We start from the raw sequence: 22,592 nt of genomic DNA, 5'->3' as shown, positions 1-22,592 counted from the left end.
CACACACACACACACACACACACACACACATATATATATATAGACAGACAGATTTGCATAGTACAATCTATCTATCTATCTATCTATCTATCTATCTATCTATCTATCTATCTATCTATCTATCTATCTATCTATCTATCTATCTATCTATCTATCTATCTATCTATCTATCTATCTATCTATCTATCTATCTATCTATCTTCCCAAAAAGTATATATCACAACATTCCTGAGACATAGATTTTAAGTCAAATTAACAATATACCTTCCAGCCAGTGTCCAGTCCAGTATCTCACACAGCTCACAGTTCTCAAACATTTTACAAAAAAAAAAAAAAAAACACTTCACATACCTTTTCAAGAACATGCATGTGTCTCTCAAACATTATAAAATACTAGGCATTTTGACAAGCACTGTAAACCTGTCCATGTTTTGTATTTAAGCTACACATTGAATATACAATTTTTCTCATTTCTTTTATGCTATTTTCAGCTGACTCGCCCTCATTCATTCCATTTGTCCTGCTTCATCTGTGTGTTTAAAACAACAATTCACCATGTTTGAGTCATGAGCATTTATTAACATGAAATATTATCCACACTCATGTTGTCAATATCATATCATATTTGTAGTTTTACATTTTCTATGTGCTGTTAATCTGCACCATTATCTGTATATATAAAATATAGTTTCGTACTAAAGATAAATACATAAATCAATTAATGTTTTTGTTAACCTTCATAACAGGGTTTAAAATGTGTTAGAACTAATTTATTCATAAAAGAATTCTGTTCTGTGACAATTGCATTTGTTGAAGTAAATCCAAAAAGGAAAATTAAGCCATGAAAACATCATTGTAGTCAAACACACCGACTTGTTATGTCCTTTAGCTTATCTTATTTCACGTTTTATCTGGTGTTTTATTATGACATTTAGGATGTAATAAAAAAAACATTTGAGTTATTCAGACATTTTTCCTTTTTTAGTACACTTTTTCAAACAAAAGTTACATTTACAAGCCATTTCCATAGTACTACAAGATTACAGAAATTATTACAATTATGCATATTCTATATATTGTGGTATTACAAATAGAAACTATGGAAATGCACATACCATCCATTTCATTAGAAATACCTGTACATTTTGCTGTTATCTGATTAGCCAATCATGCAACAGCAGAACAATTGTTCATTTCAAACATAAAAATGGGAGGATTTTGATTGTGGCAAGGTTGTTTGGGCTAGAAAGTGAGTACACCCTGAACGATAACAGCTGTGTGTTGCTTAACTATGCAAAGCCACAAGTCCTTTTCATCATGTTCATGTGTTTAACCATCAGCCAACCTTCAGCTTTATTCAGGAAAATGACAGAAACTTTGCAAAAATGATTAAATGTTCCACCTTTAATCTAAAAATTGCTGGTGCGCTTTGCAGATAAACGTATTTTAGTTGAGTTAAGCCGGAGTTTTTTCATAAAAGCCTGTGAAAACATTTTAGTATTGTTTATGTTGCTTTTGTAGTCTCCTACAATTATCTCATTTATACAACTGAGCACGTGAGGATTAAAGGCCTCGCTGAAGGGCACAGCATTGGCATCTGGGCAGTGCAGGGATTTGAACTCACAACCTTCCTAAATGAAGGGCATCTAAACCTCTGATCTCCCCCTTTCCTCAACAGGGAAAAAAGCAAGACTTATATCTGCATGTTTTTTTATTGCATTGCCGTGCTGATTGGCTGATTAGACAACTGCATGATGTGCAGGTCTACAGGCGTTTCTAATAAAGTGCAGAGGAGAAGGTCAAATTAAAATCTCTTTACATATTTACAAGTGCTCATTTTCATGAGTGAGCATGGTAAGGAATATTTTTGTATTTATGTGTATTTATATAATTGTGCTTTAATGATTCCACCACCAAAATCAGAACGTGTTCATCAATGATCATTGTACAGAAATTATCAACAAATGAAGTGGCTCCTGAGTGCATATACAGTATGGAAAAAAGTACTGGGACACCTTATATTTCCAGCCATATGTGGTTCTTCCTCAGACTGTTCACACAAAGTTGGATTCACACAATTGTATAGGATGTTTGGATGCAGTAGCATTTAGAAACCCAAACCTGTTCCAGCATGACAGTGCCTCTGTGCATAAAGCCAGCTCCATGAAGCCATATGGTTTGTATATATATCAAAATAATTGATAATAATATTTGTTGTCAATGAATGTCGTTATCGATTAGTTGGGCTGCTCAAGTTACAGGTTAGCATGACTTTAAGATAACACAGCCATTTGTGAAATGACGGAAAGTACAGGGTCAACAGGCAGCAGGAAAAAGTGTGAGTCCAGAGTCACAGGTGAAGGTGAAACATCAGCACGGTGAGCAAAAACTGTAGAATCCTTATTATGTGAAAATGGTGTAATTTAACGGAGTGCTATTGCGTAAAACTGTTTGTTTGTAACTTCGGGACAGTCGCACTATATCCGTTCTGTTGTGACTCGCGAGCATCAGGTTGTGGGATCGGCTCGTTTACGACATCTTGATGAATTCAATTAAAACGGTGCAAACAAACACTAAATCTGCAAGCAGCAAATAACAGCAGCAGCAAACAATAACAATTTTAATTACTTTTGTGGTTTTTGGCGAATGCTTAAGCGTTTGTACACCAACGTATATTTTTTCCTTTTTAAACCTGCTGCGTTCCGTTCCATTCTCCTTTTATAGCATTTGGTTACCACAACAGTTAATTTACTGTGGCTTTACTGGAAGGTCAAATGCTTGTTTTTTTTCAATGTTTGTATATTTAATTTATGCACATATCATTAAATTATTAAATATGTAATTAAATGTATATTCTAGATGCTTCAAATCTTCATAATTGAACAAAATATCTGTGTATTTTTTAAACAAAAAAATGTCAAAACACCGTTGTATTATATTTGATATTGGGTTTTTTAAGCATGATTATCAATCTGCTATTATCATTAAAAATTTTGATTTACCCAATTTGCTTCACCTTGCATAATGAAATGCTGTTTTTCTTTTTTTTGTTTGTTTTACAGAAAGAAACAAACCTGCATGAGTGAATTTGTTCAAGCTAAAATCCAACATGAACTCCTCAACAAGCAGCTACTATAAGCTTCATAAAATATCAAAGTAAAGATAGTTAAACTCAACATGTGGCTTTTTTAAATTGTACCTTGAATTTGTGTTTTAGACTCTAATCAACATGCGCATAAATAAATATGGATGCTTTATGCAAATGTATGTTAATTATTAGTGAAACTCTATGTCGGAGCATGACGACAAAATATTCTTGTAAATGTTTTAAAGTAATTATAGCGTTTTAAATGACGTAAATCATCAGGAGAGCAAACGTGTGTTGCATTAAAGATTTTGATTTTGCCTCTTTTATATATTTTTTTTATATTTCTAATAATAATCGTCAAACGGAAATGCGTGCTGCGTTAATAAAATTAGTTGCGTTAAAATTAATTTGCGTTAACTGTAAATTGCGTTGCGTTAATCAAAATTGATAAGAATCCTTCAGGCTTATTTGTGAAATTAACAATGTAAAAATAATGAAATGACACTCGCAGAACATGAGTGTGAATCCCAGTATACCCGTGTGCTTTGCTGATAAGCGCGGTTTATAAAGAATAAAGCATGATTTCATCATAAACACCTGTAAAAACCTTTTGGTATTGTCCATGTGGCTTTTGTAGTCTCCTCAGACAAAGCATTCAGTGCTTTTAAACCCTGTAGCTGTGGGAATGAAAAGGAACAGTAGAGCTCATGAACAGAGGAATGAATACGGATTAAACAATGTGAAATCTGTACTAATCTGTACTAACTGTCGTCTATTAGCCAGGACATGTCTGATGTCCAAATCTTGCTTCATTAGTGTTGATCTAATGCTGTATGCTTTAGATAACATTAGAGAGATATTGGAAACTAATATAATAGCATATAATATAATGGTGGCATGATGTGGAGTTCAGTCCTGTCCTATAGCAGCAAACTATATTCTTCGTATGCAAGAGTAGTTTGCAAACAATTTTGCATTATTAAGAAACATCTACAGTATTTATGGGTTTAATGCTGTGGAATGTCCTTGAAAATAGTTGCTTATAGTTTGTATTAAATAAACATCACTACTGTGCAATAAAAGCACAATAATGCAATGCATTTTGAATGCACTAATGCAGAAATGAAATTTGAAAACCAAACAAGACCTGGCTACCTGCCTTGGATATATAATTACCAGAGGGTTAATAATGGTTAAGGTATTGGTGAGCTTTGGGTTCTCACCAATGCGGTGGACGATCTCTTCACACTCTGCGCTGGATGCCGCCTTTAGAACCACACAGCAGAAACCCGTATCTGGATTATCTCTGAAACAGGACAAAAAATGATCAAAAGTGTTAATATCGTTAATGTCAGTGTTAATATCGACCAAGCTAATCAAGTTTAAGTTCATATATATATATATATATATATATATATATATATATGATTTAGAGGCCTACCCCACACAGAAAGCAAAGATGGTGAAATCCAGCTGGCTGAATCTCCCCACACATGAAATCTCAGGAAAGTGGTGCTGGAACAGCTGCTGTATAAAATTAAAGAGTTTCTTCTTAGTATTATTGGTATTTATATAAAAGATAAACATGTTTATTTATCGCATTAAACAACGGCTCCAAACCTGTTTATTGGATTTGTCAGTGCAGGTCAGGTGTGTTTCCTTCACGTCCAACAGCACGTCCTGGGAAAATAAAAGAGAAAGGCTTTAAACTTGTCACATGTATATTACAGCATAGTAAAATTCTTTCTCTGCATCTCCCAGAGATGTTAGAATGCTGTGTTTAGAGCGCAGGGTCAGCCGTTATACAGTGTCCCTGAATCACAGGCAGTGAAGGGCTTCGCTCAAGGGCCCAAGAGTGGCAGCTTGGTGATGCAGGGGTTTGAACTCCTGATCTTCTCCTTAGTAACCCTGAGCCTAAATCACTGATTTACCACTTTATGCACTGCACAACCTTTTTATTTTATTTTGGGGACAAGTCAAAAGGTTTCTTCCTCATGCCATCTCAAGGGGTTTTTCCTTGCCACAGGCTCACTCATTAGGGGTAAACATACAATTATAAGGAACAAACTTGCAGGCAATAAACTTAGACATTATTTTATACAACTTTATAACCACTATATCTCTGTAAACCTGTTTTGAGACAATGTGCATTGTTTAAAAGAACTCTACAAATACACAGGTATTTAATTGACATGGCTACTTGTAGAAGAGTTTTCAAAATGTATGCTATTTTGTAATAATAATAATAATAATAATAATAATAATAATATAAAGGCATGGACAATAGGAAAAATACACATGAAAATATGGCTGGGTTTTCAATTCATTTAAAAAAAATTTCCGCAATCCAGCAGACTTTCTTATCTGATTCTGATGCTTATTAATTTCATGGTCATATTGTGCCTAATGCTTCATTTGGAATGATGTATTGGTGTATTCGTACCGTTCTGCTCTGCCTCCTTTGCAGCACGGTGGGTATGGCATACTGCAGAACCTCCTTTCCTCCATACTGACAGAAAAACAAGAAACATCTCACACTTCATAAACTAAAAGTCGTATTTGAATTATGGGAGAGGGTTTAATAAATAAATTCAGCTATTCAGCACTTAAGTGCAGTTTAAAAGCTATGTGAGACTAACAAACAACACACACACACACACACTCTAGAATCGTGTTCAGATAAGAAATCAAATTTTTTTATGTTATGCAATATCAGGTTGAGCGAAGAAAATCTGCTTCATCTATTATGTTTTTGCTTTGCTTTAAGGCTTGGGGGAGTGTGGATGCTATTATAAAATAAACTTGGACAAAAGTATTGGGACACCAAGGTTTTCCAGCCATATGTGCTTCTTCTTTAAACTGTTGAAGGCACACAATTGTACAGGATGTCTTTGGATGCAGTAGCATGAAATTGTCCCCTTACTTGAACTAAGAGATCAAATCTTGTTCCAGCATGACAGTGCCCTTGGGCACAAAGCCAGCTCCATGAAGATATGCTTTACATGGGTTGGTGTGGAAGATATTGAGTGGCCTCCAAAAGAACTTAATACATTTTAAACAACTTCAGTATGAATTGGAATGCTGAATGCACCCTCCTCACCTCACCTACATCAGTGACTGATGAACAAGTACGCAAAGGAGCACAAACCACCATCCTCCAAAATCTAGTGGAACAAATTGGGACTAAATGTGGAATGTTGAAAGAGCACACACAAATCGTATAGTCAGATGTCCACAAACTTTTGCCCATACAGTGAATATATAGAGTAGATGGTGTCTCTGATGCTGCTACTGAAGATCGCAACTTCTGCTGATCTAGAAAGCCATGAAAATGGTTCTTACGCAGAGCATTCAGTGTAATACCGCCCTAAGTGTATAAATTCCATAGTGGCTCTGAATTCATACTTATTAAATTATGAGCGTAGAGTTAATATTTCCCGTACCATTCCTATATTTGTTCTTCCCAACAGCTGCACTGCATACAGGATCCTGTTACAGAATAATAGCAGTTGATTCGTATTCACTCAGACGTCTTCGTTACACTGAGCACATTACAGAGAAACGCTGGAGCTTCTCACCGTCCCTCTTTGACACACTGGCTCTGGCTGTCATGCTGCACCGAGAGTTTGGGAAGAGGCGAGCCGAATTTCAGAGAGGGATTTTCCCGTTTTAGCTGGCGTAAAAGCAGCACCAGGGGGCGATACACCGACCCGTTCTCACCTCTCCAGCGTAACAGGCGCAGGGTCAGAGGCTGTCCTTTTAATCTGGACAGCACCACACCTGCCTTTACACAACACACAATAGGTGAGAGTTGATTAGAAATTACAATAAAACCTAAGTCACACGATTACAAAACCATGTCATGAAATGGCCGACTGGCTTTTTCCACATTTTCCCTTATTATTTTTAATAATCTTACTCTGCTTAATTATTTATGCCAAATTAAAATGGAGTTAATATTTATCCATTTACTACAGTGCAAACTGCAGGTGGGTGAAAAAAATTCAGGTTTTTTACGCCACAATTTACAAAAACACTTAGAAAAGAAAAAAAAGTTGGTGGTGGTGACGGTCTTTATTTGTCCAACCAAAAAAAAAGGTGCATACAGTTTAAAAAAGTAAACTGATATATATATATATATGTATATACAGTATATGTGTATATGTAAAACAAAAGTAGCATGCATGTGTCTTAAAAATTATAAAAGAATATGTGTTTCTACCTAATTTCTATTTTATAGTTTTGTATATATATATATATATATATATATATATATATATATATATATATATATATATATATATATATATATATATATATATATAAACACACACAACTATACAATAGAAATATCAGGTTACGGTGTGAAAAGTGTAGAAACACCTAATCTTATCATTTTTGAAACACATGCGTGCTACTTTTGTTTGTCTGTATCAAATTCGGTAAAAAGCAAAAACAAGAATTAGAAAGTGAATGACTGTGAGAAAGTTCTGTGGACAGATGAGTCCAAATTGGACATATTGTCTCTAACAGAAGAACTTGTGTAAGTTGGAGAACAGGAGAGATGATGTTAGCAGACTGCCTCACCCCCAACAGTCTAACATGGAGGTGGAAGTTTAATGGTTTGGGGTTGTTTTGGAGCAGAGATGGTTCTGGAAAGTGAAAGGAAAACTAAATCAAAATAGCAATGATTCTATTCTCCAACACCATGCGATTCACACCTGGACTGCTGCTCATTGGAACCGACTTCACAGCTTTACAGAAACGTATGTCCAAATAATGTAAGTGTTGTTTAGAGAGCAAACAGTCGTCTGGAATGATATTTATCATGAAATGGCCTGCCCAGTTACTGCACCTAAATCCTATTTATCTGCTCTGGGATTAACTGGATTGCAAGGTCAGAAAGAAATCTCTAGTGAAGAACAATTTCGGAAATTTTACAAGAGGCACGGCAAAGTATTTCAGCTGAATGTTTGAAGAAATGAACTGTTTGGATTTAGAGAGTGTGTAAAGCTGTTATTCATCTTAATGGGGATTTTTCAATGAAAATGTCATAACGAAAGCTGTTACTTGGTTTTCAAACATAGAGTAAAAGAAGAAAAGAAGATAAGAGTTTGTGCTTTCAGGTTTCTCAGTAACGAGAATCTGAGAAAGAAAAGAGAGAGGCTGGTTAGGGAATGACGTTTATAGCTGCTATAATGCAAGTGATAACAGGAACAAACCTGTTTCAAAGTGAATTAATGTATAAATATAATGAAACCAGATTAAAAACTATGATGGGTCAGTATTTTAGCATAATTTGTGCTTTTCTAAGCAACTAAACAAGTTCAAGGTGTTTACACCTCAATCACACAAATTTATTGCGTTGCTCAGTTTTAGTGCAAACAAAAGCACAAAACCTGCCTTCACACAACACGAAGTGGCTTTGAACAATGAACACATTTGGCTTCACATAACAAATAACTGAAGCCACTCACTTCAGTATTTACAGTACACATTGGTGAAGATATGGTAAAAATATGAACAGTGGTGGACATTAACAAAGTAAATGTAATCCGTTACTGTACTTAAGTAGCTTTTTTGTGTATCTGTACTTCACTGAAGTATTTACATTTGGGGAGACTTTTAATTGAACTTCACTACATTTTAAATTCGAATATCTTACATTTTTACTCAATTACTTTTTGCAAAATCAGACGTTCCATTTTATTTCTGTTTGTTCCTGTTTTTAACTTGTTTTGATCGCCGTTTGGTATCTATTTTGCACCAACATGCAGTTCAGCGTCAGATCAACAGAGGGCAGAACATTTTGAGAGGAATAAATGATGGAAGAATCTCCTGATTCGAACTCGCCACAACACCCGAGACCTCATTTGCACCATTTTTTTAGTAGTTGCAAAGAAGGTTTTGGGCTCATGATCATTTTAATGGATATCAATCAGTGTTTTACTCATTAATATCATTCTATTAATGGATCGTTGCGCTACATTAGAGTCTTTTCACATAAACTGAGAGGGCACTTTTACTTTTACTAGAGTCATATTTTACCTACTGTAACTCAAGTACGTTTTGTGTACTTTGTCCACCACAGAATTTGAGCACCACATATTAAATAGTATATATGAGGCTAAATTCAAAAACCTGTCCATTGTTGGAATTTCTCAGCGAAATGCCATTGATTTCGTCGATGATGTCTCCAGGCTCTGCAAACATCTCAGCCTGAGCCACACCACCTTGGAGCAGCTCCAACACAAACACACGCCTGTCCAGATATCTGAGAGAGACCGAGGAATCATGAGGAAAGTAGATAAACAAGGCTTACAGCAGAACAAAGAACATATAATGTTAGCACTGTGTCAGCAGATACAAGCAGAAAGGTGTGTGTACAGCAAGTGCGCAGACGCATGCGCAGAAATCCTCAGTGTAAAAGCTGTGAGTGTGTCGCATGCAGATGTAGGCATGCTAACCTGAGAACCATCCCCAGCTCGCGACAAGGCACGGCCTCATACGTTTCACACACCTATAACACACGAGTAGGCTTTGATCATGCATTATCACATGCACTTAGTGATAATTATGCAAGTTGTGAAGCTTCAGACTTACAGGGAGCAGCCAACTCTCATCCAGAAAGCTGCAGTTCTGAAGTGGAGGATGTGGACATGGGGGTTAAAGTGGGACCGTAGACAATGAGAGTATGAGTTTATGTAATATTAACTATATTTATTTACATATACATATTTTTCAATTATTTTAATTAAATTATTAAAAAATGTCAGTCCTAGTTAAGGAGGCATGGTCCCATTTGCTGTTTGTCACAGAATGAAGTGTGATGTCTGTGTTGTCTGTCCGGGTGAAGGAAGTGCGGTTTCTATTTTGTTTGTCACATAGAAGGTCACCGAGAACTGTTTGTACCGCTCATGTGCACGTCTACTTCACCAAAAATGTGTATTTATATCAAGAGGATCACTAACAAAATAACTATTTCCGGTACGGATTGTGCAGTTACATAACGTACACTATTATAAATAGCCTCAATTGCCCTTAATTGTTTTGACATACTTCAGACAAGAAGGAGACGCATTTGCACACATATGTAGTACAAATAGTGTTTCCAGTACGGATCGGTGCTGTTAGTACTACTGATGGAGGTGTGGTTTCAGTAGCATAGGGTGCAGCAAAAGGTGTCATGGCCACCATGCAGATGGTTAGTAAAAGCAGAGTGGCCTCTTTGCTGTCATTTTTAATGAAGGAGGTGTGGCCTTATATTAAACAGTTTTAGTAAAGGGGGAGTGGCTAGATAATGAAGGTGTGGTCTATGTGGTGTCTGTTGCATTGAAGAAGGTGTGGCCTCTTTGCTATCAGGCTCAGTAAAGGAGGTCTGACTCTTTGCTATAAGTCTTACTGAAGGAGGTGTGGCTCTTTGCTATTAGTCTTTGTTTGGTATCATCATAGTAAAGAAGGTGTGGCTTGTTGCATTTGTTCTTAGTTAAGGAGGTGTGGCTCTTTGCTATCAGTCTTATGAAAGAAGGTGTCGCTCTTTGCTATCAGGCTTATGCAAGAAGGTGTGGCTCTTTGCTATCAGTCAGAGTGAAGAAGGTGTGGCTCTTTGCAATCAGTCTTAGTAAAGGAGGTGTGGCTTGTTGGTTTCAGTCTAAGTGAAGGAGGTGTGGCTCTTTGCTATCAGTCTTAGTGAAATAGGTGTGGCTTGTTGGTTTTGGTCTTAGTGAAGGAGGTGTGGCTTTTTGCTATTAGTCTTATAAAAGAAGGTGTGGCTCTTTGCTATCAGTCTTAGTAAAGGAGGTGTGGCTTGTTGGGTTCAGTCTAAGTGAAGGAGGTGTGGCTCTTTGCTATCAGTCTTAGTGAAATAGGTGTGGCTTGTTGGTTTCGGTCTTAGTGAAGGAGGTGTGGCTTTTTGCTATTAGTCTTATGAAAGAAGGTGTGGCTCTTTGCTATCAGTCTTATGAAAGAAGGTGTCGCTCTTTGCTATCAGGCTTATGCAAGAAGGTGTGGCTCTTTGCTATCAGTCAGAGTGAAGAAGGTGTGGCTCTTTGCTATCAGTCTTAGTAAAGGAGGTGTGGCTTGTTGGTTTCAGTCTAAGTGAAGGAGGTGTGGCTCTTTGCTATCAGTCTTAGTGAAATAGGTGTGGCTTGTTGGTTTCGGTCTTAGTGAAGGAGGTGTGGCTTTTTGCTATTAGTCTTATAAAAGAAGGTGTGGCTCTTTGCTATCAGTCTTAGTAAAGGAGGTGTGGCTTGTTGGGTTCAGTCTAAGTGAAGGAGGTGTGGCTCTTTGCTATCAGTCTTAGTGAAATAGGTGTGGCTTGTTGGTTTCGGTCTTAGTGAAGGAGGTGTGGCTTTTTGCTATTAGTCTTATGAAAGAAGGTGTGGCTCTTTGCTATCAGTCTTATGCAAGAAGGTGTGGCTCTTTGCTATCAGTCAGAGTGAAGAAGGTGTGGCTCTTTGCTATCAGTCTTAGTAAAGGAGGTGTGGCTTGTTGGTTTCAGTCTAAGTGAAGGAGGTGTGGCTCTTTGCTATCAGTCTTTGTAAAGGAGGTGTGGCTTGTTGGTTTCAGTCTAAGTTAATGAGGCATGGCCTATTGAGGTAAGTATACAATATTCCATCAGCTTCAAATTGTATTCTATTAAATTGGCAGATGCTTTAAATGTATTATGGATGGTTGGTCACGTATAATGGCGTATCATATTAAGAGAGAAGGAAATACGTGTGTATACGTTCAGAGCAGATACTTACCTGCATGTTGAGCTTAAACTCCATTTCAGAGAGAACCAGACACAGAGACAGGAAAGGCTCTAAACGATTAAAAACCCACAGAATAAATGTGTCAGTGGTAAATGCCTATATGTACATCAAATACAGGTTTATTAGTGAAGCCTCACCTACAAATTCTTCATTCCTCAACACAGAAATGTCAGGACTGTACCACTGCAAACAGGCAGATTAATTAAAAATATTTTCTTTATAAACTGATTCAATGAAAGTAAAATAGTAATGAATTTACTGACCTCTATGATGCTGGATGTGTGTAGTAGATGGGTGACTATATTTCCCAGAGTTCTCCTGCTCAGCATTAGACGGATGAAATAGCGTCCCCGGCCCTGAGCACTGAGGAGTTTGGGACATGCTGTGGTCTGCTGCACAGCTAAAGAGACAGCGGTCAGCCTTTCCAGGACAACAGTGGGATATACAATAAAATAAAATTAATGAAGTAGATGATGATAATCAGCTGCCATTGGCTATCCTGCTACAACCCTATTAATCTACACATGAGCCACAAAGCATCACTGATGATTTTTATTGAAAAAAATGTTCTACAATCTGCATGATGCGGTTTATTTTTACAGCAACATGTTATGACAGTGGTGTCTTTGCCTCAATCACCATCCATCTCAATCACAATGTCAAAAACCTAGCACATTTTGAACTTACGTTTATCTAAACTTATCTTTTTACCAAAAGGATATAAAACATGCTTAAACTCCAAACCAAAGATACCCAAACTTTCTTTCCTATGAAGGGAGAAAAATCTAACTTGATTAAAAGCTTGTGGTCCAAAAGTAAAATTATATTATATTATATATTATGTTAGAATGAAGGTGTACATGGTATCCCTCATTTATGAATTCATAATATAAAAAAAATAATTAAATACATAGAAGCAATTACTCTGCAATTTGCTTAACTATGAGTTTTATTTTCAAAGTTTTCTAGTTCAATTAAACTTAAAAATAGTACAATATAAATATAGAAACAATCCTATTATTGTACAGTTAAAAGAGCTCAATGCCCAATACAGCCATTTAGTCTATAAGCAATGCTGCCTTTTTGCTTGTAATATCAGTCCCTCTAAAGAGCTTTTTTGTATTACATTTTTATTTTATTTTACAGTTTTGGAATTGTATCAAATTAAAATTCACTTTTCTATACTATTCTATACTTTCAATTTTATTTATTTTTGTTGCCGCTTTAAAATAAAACTAAATATATAATATTAAATATGAAATTATAAATAAACATATATTATTTCTATGTTAATTTAATATATTAAATTGTGTTTTTAACAATGTATTGTCCCAAAGAAGCTTTACAGAGATAAATAGGTTATAAAATATGATTTTATATATTTTAGTGCTTATAAGTTTTTTTCCCTTATAAGTTTATTCCAAATGAGCAAGCCAGTGGTGACACTCGCAATTAAAAAGAGATGGTATAGTATGAGGAAGAAACTTCGAGACACTCCTAATGTTCAGTGGTAGGTGTTTAAATGCAGAACATTTCAAGAAAATTGCAGTCCTTAAACTTTATAGTTGACCATTTATATTAATTACAATTCAAGTACATCCAAATATACCAGTGTTTTTCCCTCCATTCTCTTCTTATATATGGCACGGTGAGCAAAATTAAAAGTTGCCATAGGCCGACTTTGGTCCACGGGATCTAGTTCGTTCATATCTGCTGTAAGAACAATCAAAACAAATAGTTATCCAGTAGAAAAAAAATATTTTAGGGTGCCAATAAAGTACAGCAGACAATGTTGTTGGTTTAATCCTGAGTTCAGTTAGGAAGCATGGCCTGCTCTCCTTTTGGTTTCCTTCAGTGTTTCCAGTTTTATAAAATCCTATCCAAAGTGTTGAATTGCCTTCCATCAAGTGTTTCTGATATTTGTATATAAATAAAATGCATTGTGAGATAAGGACTGACCTTCCACATGTGTCCAGTTGAACTAACTGCTCGAAACAAGACCAATAGTCTCTGTGTGTCAAACTCAGCACCGGTTCTTCAGAAGGAAGGAAGGAAGAAAGAAAGAAAGAAAGAAAGAAAGAAAGAAAGAAAGAAAGAAAGAAAGAAAGAAAGAAAGAAAGAAAGAAAGAAAGAAAGAAAGAAAGAAAGAAAGAAAGAAAGAAAGAAAGAAAGAAAGAAAGAAAGCTCATTTAAATGCAATAAGAACATAGATTTAGGTCTTGATAGACATGTACTGTATGTATACAACGTGCTGCATGTGTGTTACAGAGAAATTGTGTGTTAAAGTATTGATTGTTTCCTGATAATCAGACCTCCTGATGGGGTTTTATTCCACATATAGCGCAGCTCGTTTCCAACCCACAACTTGATAAAATAATCGCTTGTTTTATCCAGTTATAGTTGCATTTAATGTTATGTAATCGCTCCTCATGTTATAGACATAGAATATGTATTTTATGACACCAATCAACAGCGTAAAAACATGTGCCAAATCAAACGTGCGGATGATCCGCTGTGGCGACCCCTAACCGGAGAAGCCGAAAGAAAGAAAGTTTTTATACCATCCCTTGTATACTTTGTTAGCGTATTTTTCTGTGTAGTCGGTCCCTTATTTCTTACGTTCATTTCTTTGGCACTCTAGATGTTCTCCTTTACTTGTCACAACAATTAACGCTTATTGTTTTACCAAAAGAGCCACTTGTACCCACTTTCCCACCAAATAAAATTTGTCTGGACTCACAAAACATATTTGACCTTTAAATGAATAGCACAATTTGTTGTTTTATGCAAATGGTAAATAGCTGCATAGTTCAATCACTAGGTTGCAACTATTATGATTTCTTCTGAAGAGCCATTTTTGGAATATAACATTGAATCATCACCTGTTGACCAATCAGAATCGAGAATTTCCCTGCACCGTGGTGTAAAGCTGATAAATGCACTAGAGATTTCTGAATGCAACTTGCGAGACATTCGGCCATAGTTGTGTCCCTGGTTTAAAGTAAACATTTGAGTTGCTTGTGTGTGTGTGTGTGTGTGTGTGTGTGTGTGTGTGTGTGTGTGTGTGTGTGTGTGTGTTTATGAAATAAAGTTCTAATGATGAAGGAAAAGAAATCTCACGCTGCAGTCCTTTTCGCAGAATGAGCTCCAGCAGCTCACAGCATGAAGCCAGGTGAGGACTCGTGTCAGTCACTGTGTTTTCAGCCTGCAGCTCCAAAATACACACTGCAAAACACACACAGCATGATAAAGCACATTTATAGAGAAATTAGATGTTTTCCAGAAAGTGCATTTATTATCAATTAAATTTGATAATACGTAAAAACTATAATACACCACGCCTACTTTGCAGTGTGAGAATGTTTCATGATGTTGAGGTCTTTCTGCACTTGGCCTTGGAAAGTGTGTTTGTGTTTTATTTCCCCTTAAGTTTGAAGGTATTTCCCTGTATGATTGTTACTATAATCTTAAAATAAATTATATAAAAGAATATTACATTAGTAATTATTAATTATAATTGTTAAATAATAATTTGGTTAGTAACAGCAACCCTAGGGAGTGTTGAAGTAGTAACAGTATTAGTAATAATAGCAATAATAAAATTATTATTATTAGTAGTAGGAGGAGGAGGAGGAGGAGGAGGAGGAAGAGGAAAAAGAGGAGTATATGTAGTACTAGCATTAGGTGTTAGGTATAATAAGAAGGAGGAGGACATGTAGTATTAGAAAGTGTAGTTGTAACAAAAGGAGGAGGAGGAGGAGAAAACAAAGGAAGAGAAGGCAGGATGTAGGAGAAAGAGGAGCAATCTATTAGTAGATGCTGTAGGGAAATGGAGGATGACCGCCTGATATTGTGTTGGTCCTCTTTTGCTGCCAAAACAGTCCTTAACCATTAAACATTAGCAGCTTTAACTTCAGCAATTTGAGCTTCAGGAGCTCATCTGTGGATTCGACCACATGAACCAGCCTTCGTTCCCCACATGCATTAATGAGCCTCGGCCGCACACGACCCTGTCGCCGGTTCACCACTGTTCCTTTCTTGGAGCACTTTTGATAGATACTGGACTACAGACCAGGAACATCTCACAAGAGCTGCGGTTTTGGAGATGCTCTGACCCAGACGTCTAGACGTCACAATTTAGCCTTAGTCAAACTCGCTCAAATCCTTGCGCTCGCCCATTTTTCCTGCTTTTGACATCAACTTTGAGTACAAAATGTTTACTTGCTGCCTAATAAATATACCCACACTTACAGATGCCATGATGAAGATATAATTGGTGTTATTTACTCACTGGTTATAATGTTATGCCTGAGCAGTGTATGTAGTAGTAGGTGTATTTGTATGGGAAGGAGGAAGACGAGGATAAGGTGAGAGTAAATACAGTAGTAGAAAGTGTAGGTAAATTGATGGAGAGGAAAAGATGAAGAGTATTTGAAGGTGTATTAGGTGTTGTAGGGGAAGGAGGAAAAAAGAAATTTGAGAGAGATAGATAGACACAAATTTATTGTCATTGCATAATGCAGGTACACAGCACTGAAATGCAGTTTGGCATCTACTAAAGGTGCAAATAGTAGCAATTGTGCAAACTAACAAGTGCAGATAAATATGTAAATATATGCACAGCATGTAAATTAGTGGCCTTTTGTAAATAGGACACGTCTGGTTAGATGCTAACTGCATTTTATGAGCTCTGTACATGTACCTTGCACAATGACAATAAAGTTAAATCTAATATATCTAATATATATATATATATATATATATATATATATATATATATATATATATATATATATATATATATACATACGTAAATGTGAAATATTAGACAGGATGTACAATAACAAATAAATTGTAGATTGTTGATGCTTCAGTCTTAAGTTCGGCTCTTTAAATCAGCCTGATTACTGACAATATTAAGAACAAATATTGACACTGGGACAAGTGTGAACAGAATTATTTACATTATGTAAAGTTAGAGCTAAACCTGGAGAATGGCTGAGTCTCAAATACAGCCTTATTCCCTTGATAGTGCATATAATGCCCATGACCAGCTTTGTGGTGCAGTATTTAATATTTGTGATATAAGTGGCCTAATATCATGGGACAATATAATAATAATAATAATAATAATAATAATAATAATAATAATAATAATAACAACAATAATTATTATTATTGTTATTATTATTATTATTATTATATAATGAATGCATCAGTGTTAATTATGAATCAGAATATGAAATCTTACCTTTTAGTGTCTCAATAAGCGGGTCTTTAGTCGGCATTGCGCTTAATTCTTTGATATCCTGTAAAATATGAGCGGATGAACGTACATTTCCGCAAACGCACTGCGCGGATATGATGGCATTTCATTCCCGGATCTGGAGCTTATTCAAACAGAGACATGCTTCAATAAATAAGGACATATAAATAAATAAATTCTGTCCTGCTTTCAGAAAGGCTGAAGCGACCGAGCTCACATGAAGAGGGTAATTATGCAGAATATGAAGCTGAGGATGTTTAATGTGTGTTTGTGTTAGTGTGTGTGTGTGTGTGTGTGTGCGCACGCCAGTGTATAAGGCAAACCCCTTCCCTTAAAAAAAACATTTGTTTTTGGCGACATCTAGTGCCTGGGTTTAGATTGCAGAAAAGATTCAATACAATATATATGTGAACATCACTTGGAGGTGGGGGTTGGAGGACATCATTTTTGAGGCCCCTTATCAGATTAAAAAAGAGCTTTATTGCCAAGTATGTTTGCACTTATAAGTACTTATAAGCACTTTTTTTTTGGTGACAGAAGTTTCCAGCTGCACACTTTTTATACAAAAAAATGTGGTATTGCATTGAAAGATACAAAAATAAATAAAAAGTATTTTTTTATGGTATTGCACATATTGGGAGGAGGTGGTAGCCTAGTGATCTGGGATCTGGGGGTTGTGGTTTCAAATCCGGGCCATACCAGGCCATTCTTAAACCCATCCCCCAATGGGTGCCCAGTTGCGGGAATGAAGATAAAGTTCTTTGCCATGGATGGTTTCAAGCCCGGCTGCAAAGAGTGGGTGTTGGGCTATCAGCCTGACAAAACTGCTACAGAAAAAGCAAGTAAGCCACTGGCCAATGTGCCTCATGGCTCAGGAGAAATAAATAAATAAAATGTTACCCGTGTATATTCTTATTGCTTAAGAGGGAGAGCATTTAACTGTTCATGAGGTAGATTGTCTGGGGGAAGAAACTTTTCTTGTGCCTGGCCTTGCTGGTGTTTGGTGCTCTGTAGTGTCGGCCAGACCGCAAATATTTTGACTTTTTATTGAAGAATTAAAGAATTTATAATATTAGAGAATTTAGATTATTTGCATTTATAATATTGGATACCTGAGCGTACAATCATCTCACACATATAATACACTCAATATATTTTAGTGCTTTTTCACACAATTTTAACAATGACCTGATTAATGCTTTTGCGGGTGAATGAACATAATTCTGAATAGCCACACTCCAAAATTTGGTGGAAAGCCTTCCCAGAAGAGTGGAGATTATTAGAATAGCAAATGAGTGAACTAAATCCGGAACAGGATGTTCCAAGCAATTTAAGTGATGGTCTGTGATTCACAAATTTTCAGCCATAATCTGAAGTGTGACCCTCTCTGTCTGCTGCCAATAGAAAATTTAGAATAAATGAATATGAATGAATAAATAAATAAATAAATAAATAAATAAATAAATAAATAAATAAATAAATAAATAAATGGACAGATGTTTCACAAAAACACTTTTTATATTCTTCATGTTCATGATAATTATAATCATGACTATCACCACCAACATATCATCATCATCATCATCATCATCATCATCATCATCATCATCATCATCATCATCGCCTTCTTTTCCTTCTTCTTCTTCTTCTTCTTCTTCTTCTTTAGTAACTGTTTTATTGTGACCAGGGTCAATAAATCCAAGTCTCCACGCATTGGGTGGTTCCATTGAATTCCAGAGTAAGAACGGGGGCTTTGAGGATGGATTTGGACTGTAGTTAATGTCAACAGTCTGCTACATTGACTCAGGACTACAGTTTGCTTCTGATCACCATCACTGCACCCCACAACATTGTATATCTGCAATAAATAAACATTCGGTGCAACCCAGATGAGGATGGGTTCCCTCTTGAGTCTGGTTCCTCTCAAGGTTTCCTTCTTATACCATCTCGGCTAGTTTTTCCTTCACCACAGTCGCCACCGGCTCGTTCATCAGGGACGAACTTACACTTATAAAGAACATATTCATTTTTATCATCACATTATCTGTGTAAATCTGCTTTGAGACAATATTCATTGTTAAAAGCGCAATACAAATAAAAATGGATTAAATTGAATTGAAGTTCCATTACTTTTTAGTCCTAACTGAATGTATATTAAATATATTCTTTTAAGCCATTAATATGGAGAGATTAGGTTTGACAAAATGTTTCCATTAAAATTATACATTATTTTCAGCTTGATAAATAAGGTCACTGATGTGAAATTGTAGCTCATCATTTAAAACAGATCGAAATATAAAAATTTACCAAAATGTACCAACTTTACAACATACTGTCCAAATAAACCCTGTAGAAGTTGATCTTAATCGAGTGCTTTTTCTTACTGAGAGACAGAAAGTCCCAAAGAGAGTCATCTTTATAAAGACTAATCTAAAACACATCAGCGCACTGACTCAGAACGTGATCGTCCCTGCTGCTTTCTTCATCACTGCTGATTTGGACCATCAGGTTCAGGTCAGTATGTTCGCACACTGATTGAGATCGGACATGTGGAGCAGCATTAGGCCTGACAGCATCCTGCAGAGAGGACTGATAACACTGAAGCCACAAAATGCTGGAACAGCTCTCTGAACTGCTTTAGAAGAATCTGTTGACCTGAAAAGAAACAATCCAAATCACCATGTTTGATGAGTAGTGCACTACAGAAAATAAGGTCTGTGGTAGATTGGTGGTTAAGGAAATTGGACTGTGAAGCCAAAGGTCGTGAGTTTAAATCCCAGCCACACTACACTGCCACACCTCGACCCCTGAGCAGGACCCCCAACCCATAGCTTTTCAGGTGTATGAATGAGATGAAAATCTTAGTTGCTATGAATAAAGGCTTTTACCAAATGCTGTATATGTCAAATTTCTTTTCACTTAATACTCAAGTGGTAAAATATAATTTCTTTCTTTCAATAATATACTTTGACCTTCTCTACTATAAGCAACTAAAAATGCATTTGAAAAGATCATGTTGTGTAAAGAGGCATTTTAACACACACAAGTAAAAACTAGTTTTGTTATTACCTAAACTGAGATTACCTCAAGACCAAGACCAGAGTGTTTGTTTATTTTATTTTACTGAATTTCTTTCTTTTATTTATTGTGCACAAGAATAGAATAAATACAATAAAAAAGACAAAGTCAAAGTACAACCAATATGCAGTGCATGGAGAAAATATAAGGCAGAAAACCCAAAAGAGCTTATTTAATGTCCTCCATCTAAACTTTAAAAAAAAAAATACTAATAAAACTAAGGAAAAAACTAAACGACTGAAAATTAATTATGTGTCAAGCTGTCTCTTAAAACCAAGGGCAAGTCTGAATCAATACTAAGAGCAGACCAGCACTCTTTAAATTCATCTGAAATATTTACATACTTATAACCCTAAAAAGTCATAATAAAAAAAATAATTTTACATCATTGCAGATGCCAATTTGATGTGTAGGAGATTTCCTTTGGTTTTCATGATTCATGTTACATTATATAACACATCATTTTCATGTTTTTCTTCCATCTTACACAATATTGTGCAAGCAAAAAAAGGTTCATATTTAAAATGCAGAAACCCTGTAAATACCCACAATGTACTGAAATCTGTGAACTGTCAATAAAACTATAATAGAATAATCATAGAAGTATTAATATAGTAATAATGCTAGCGTATGTTGAATATTAATACTCAGCAGTCATTGAGAGTGTGTCATTGGGCAGGATGTTTTAAATAGAAAAGCACAATAAAAAGCAGTTTTAACAGCCATTCTATGGATGTGTTTGGAAGTATTTTTATGGCAACAATCAAGAAAAAATACTAACAATGTGTTCAAATTGTTTGCAAACATGCTCACATTGACAACCTCACATTTTGTTATATTGAGTAATTATAACAGATGTTTAAATATATAGAAAACAAAATCTCATACAAGTAATTTTTTTGCAGTTATTATCTTTATCGTTTATCTGTAATAAATGGACATTCTGTGCCTTTGGTTTGATGGAACCCAAGCCATGAGGATGTGGTTCCATCTTCAGTCTGGTTCCTCTCAAGGTTTCTTCCTTATGCCATCTTGGGGAGTTTTTCCTTGCCACAGTTTCCACTGGCCAACTCATTAGAAACAAACTTAGAACATCTTATTAATTCTTTATTACCACATTATCTGTGTAAAGCTGCTTTGAGACAATGTTCATTGTTTAAAGCGCTATACAGATAAAAATTAATTGAATTGAATTTTTTATTCATTTTGATGACATTTTTTACACAATCCCTTATCCAATCCTGACTCAGCACAACAGCAAGAACAATAACAGTTACAAATTGAATTAAAAACGAATTGAAAATAAGATAATAATTGCATTTTAAGCAAAGAAAGTTATTTAACAAAGGGAATGCACCTGCAATTTAATGATATTCCTGCCGGCCTGCTCATTAGGAATAAACTCATAGTAATAAACTCGTAGGGACTAATTTATGACACTAAAATGTATATTTGTAATCTTCTTAACTAAGTAAATCTGCATTGGGACAATGTTTATTATTAAAAGTGCTGTACAAATTAATCAGACTGAATTAAAATTTAATTAAACTGTGCTCTCAGAATTAAATACCAAGACCTCTTAGTTTGAGATCAAGACAAGAGTCCAAATGCAGTCGAGATTGAGAAAAGTCAGAGACCTACAAAAAAAAAATGGTCTTGAGACTGATCTCAAGTATAAACATTTTTAATAGTGAGATACTCGCACCATCATTAAAATAAAGAGGTTACACAGAAGGTTAAAAAACGTGTCCTAGTAATGTCCTAGTAAATGGTTTTAACAGAAATGGGTGCATGAATAAGTGATGATTTCCCACTAATGTTAGTGTGAACAGATATCATTTTACTGAAGCCATGTCAAATGGGCATAATATTTACCTCAGGTAACAGGACAGAAACAGAGTGAGAGCAAATGAAAAATATAATTTGGCAGTAATGCTGTTTAGTATATTAGGTTTAAAAAGTATACGATTCAGACTTTAGAACAAAATATTTTAGACATTTTTTTTTTTTTTTTTATGTTGGATTATGAAATTCTAGAAATGTACATGCAGTTAATATAAATGCAAGAGAGAAACCAATTTTAGTTCAGGAAATGTCAGTAGTATTTAGTAGTATATTTATTTTTTTGTTTTGTATCGTCATATGTTATATGATTGTTGTACATTATAGTGCAAACAATAAGCCATAACATTAAAACCAATGTTTTATTGTTAATGTTAGTTCTTACTGTCAGGGATTCACCCTGCCACGCCCCCCTCTGTAGCTGTCAGGGATTCACCCTGCCACGCCCCCGTCTGTAGCTGTCAGAGATCCACCCTGCCACGCCCCCCTCGATAGCAGTCACGCTGCTTCCCAAGATTACCGACAGCTGTGGCTCATGAAAGATCAGACTACATAAACTCAC

At 35.6% G+C, this 22,592-nt stretch overlaps 1 protein-coding gene across 2 annotated transcripts; it reads right to left on the bottom strand.

Moving 5' to 3' along the window:
• Positions 1–1,010: 1,010 nt before the first annotated feature.
• Positions 1,011–17,410, bottom strand: LOC310734489 (uncharacterized protein). Of its 2 annotated transcripts, none has more exons than XM_083556607.1 (16): positions 17,096–17,410; positions 14,965–15,069; positions 13,804–13,879; positions 12,108–12,264; positions 11,982–12,027; positions 11,836–11,894; positions 9,692–9,727; positions 9,556–9,608; positions 9,230–9,362; positions 6,667–6,872; positions 6,532–6,577; positions 5,532–5,597; positions 4,709–4,768; positions 4,530–4,615; positions 4,312–4,394; positions 1,011–3,765 (listed from the first exon to the last, which is right to left on the bottom strand). In XM_083556607.1, the coding sequence occupies exons 1-16, from the start codon at positions 17,130–17,132 to the stop codon at positions 3,731–3,733; spliced, it is 1,284 nt and encodes a 427-aa protein (XP_083412733.1). In that variant the 5' UTR covers positions 17,133–17,410; the 3' UTR covers positions 1,011–3,730. The 2 variants fall into 2 exon arrangements, with proteins under 2 accessions (XP_083412733.1, XP_083412734.1); XM_083556608.1 differs by having other exon boundaries at positions 4,530–4,612.
• Positions 17,411–22,592: the final 5,182 nt, after the last annotated feature.

Source organism: Silurus aristotelis, assembly GCF_946808225.1.
Source record: "Silurus aristotelis genome assembly, chromosome: 12".
In the NCBI taxonomy this organism is placed as follows: domain Eukaryota; kingdom Metazoa; phylum Chordata; class Actinopteri; order Siluriformes; family Siluridae; genus Silurus; species Silurus aristotelis.
Note: the sequence above shows the minus strand (reverse complement) of the source record. Positions and strands in the feature narration are given on the sequence as shown.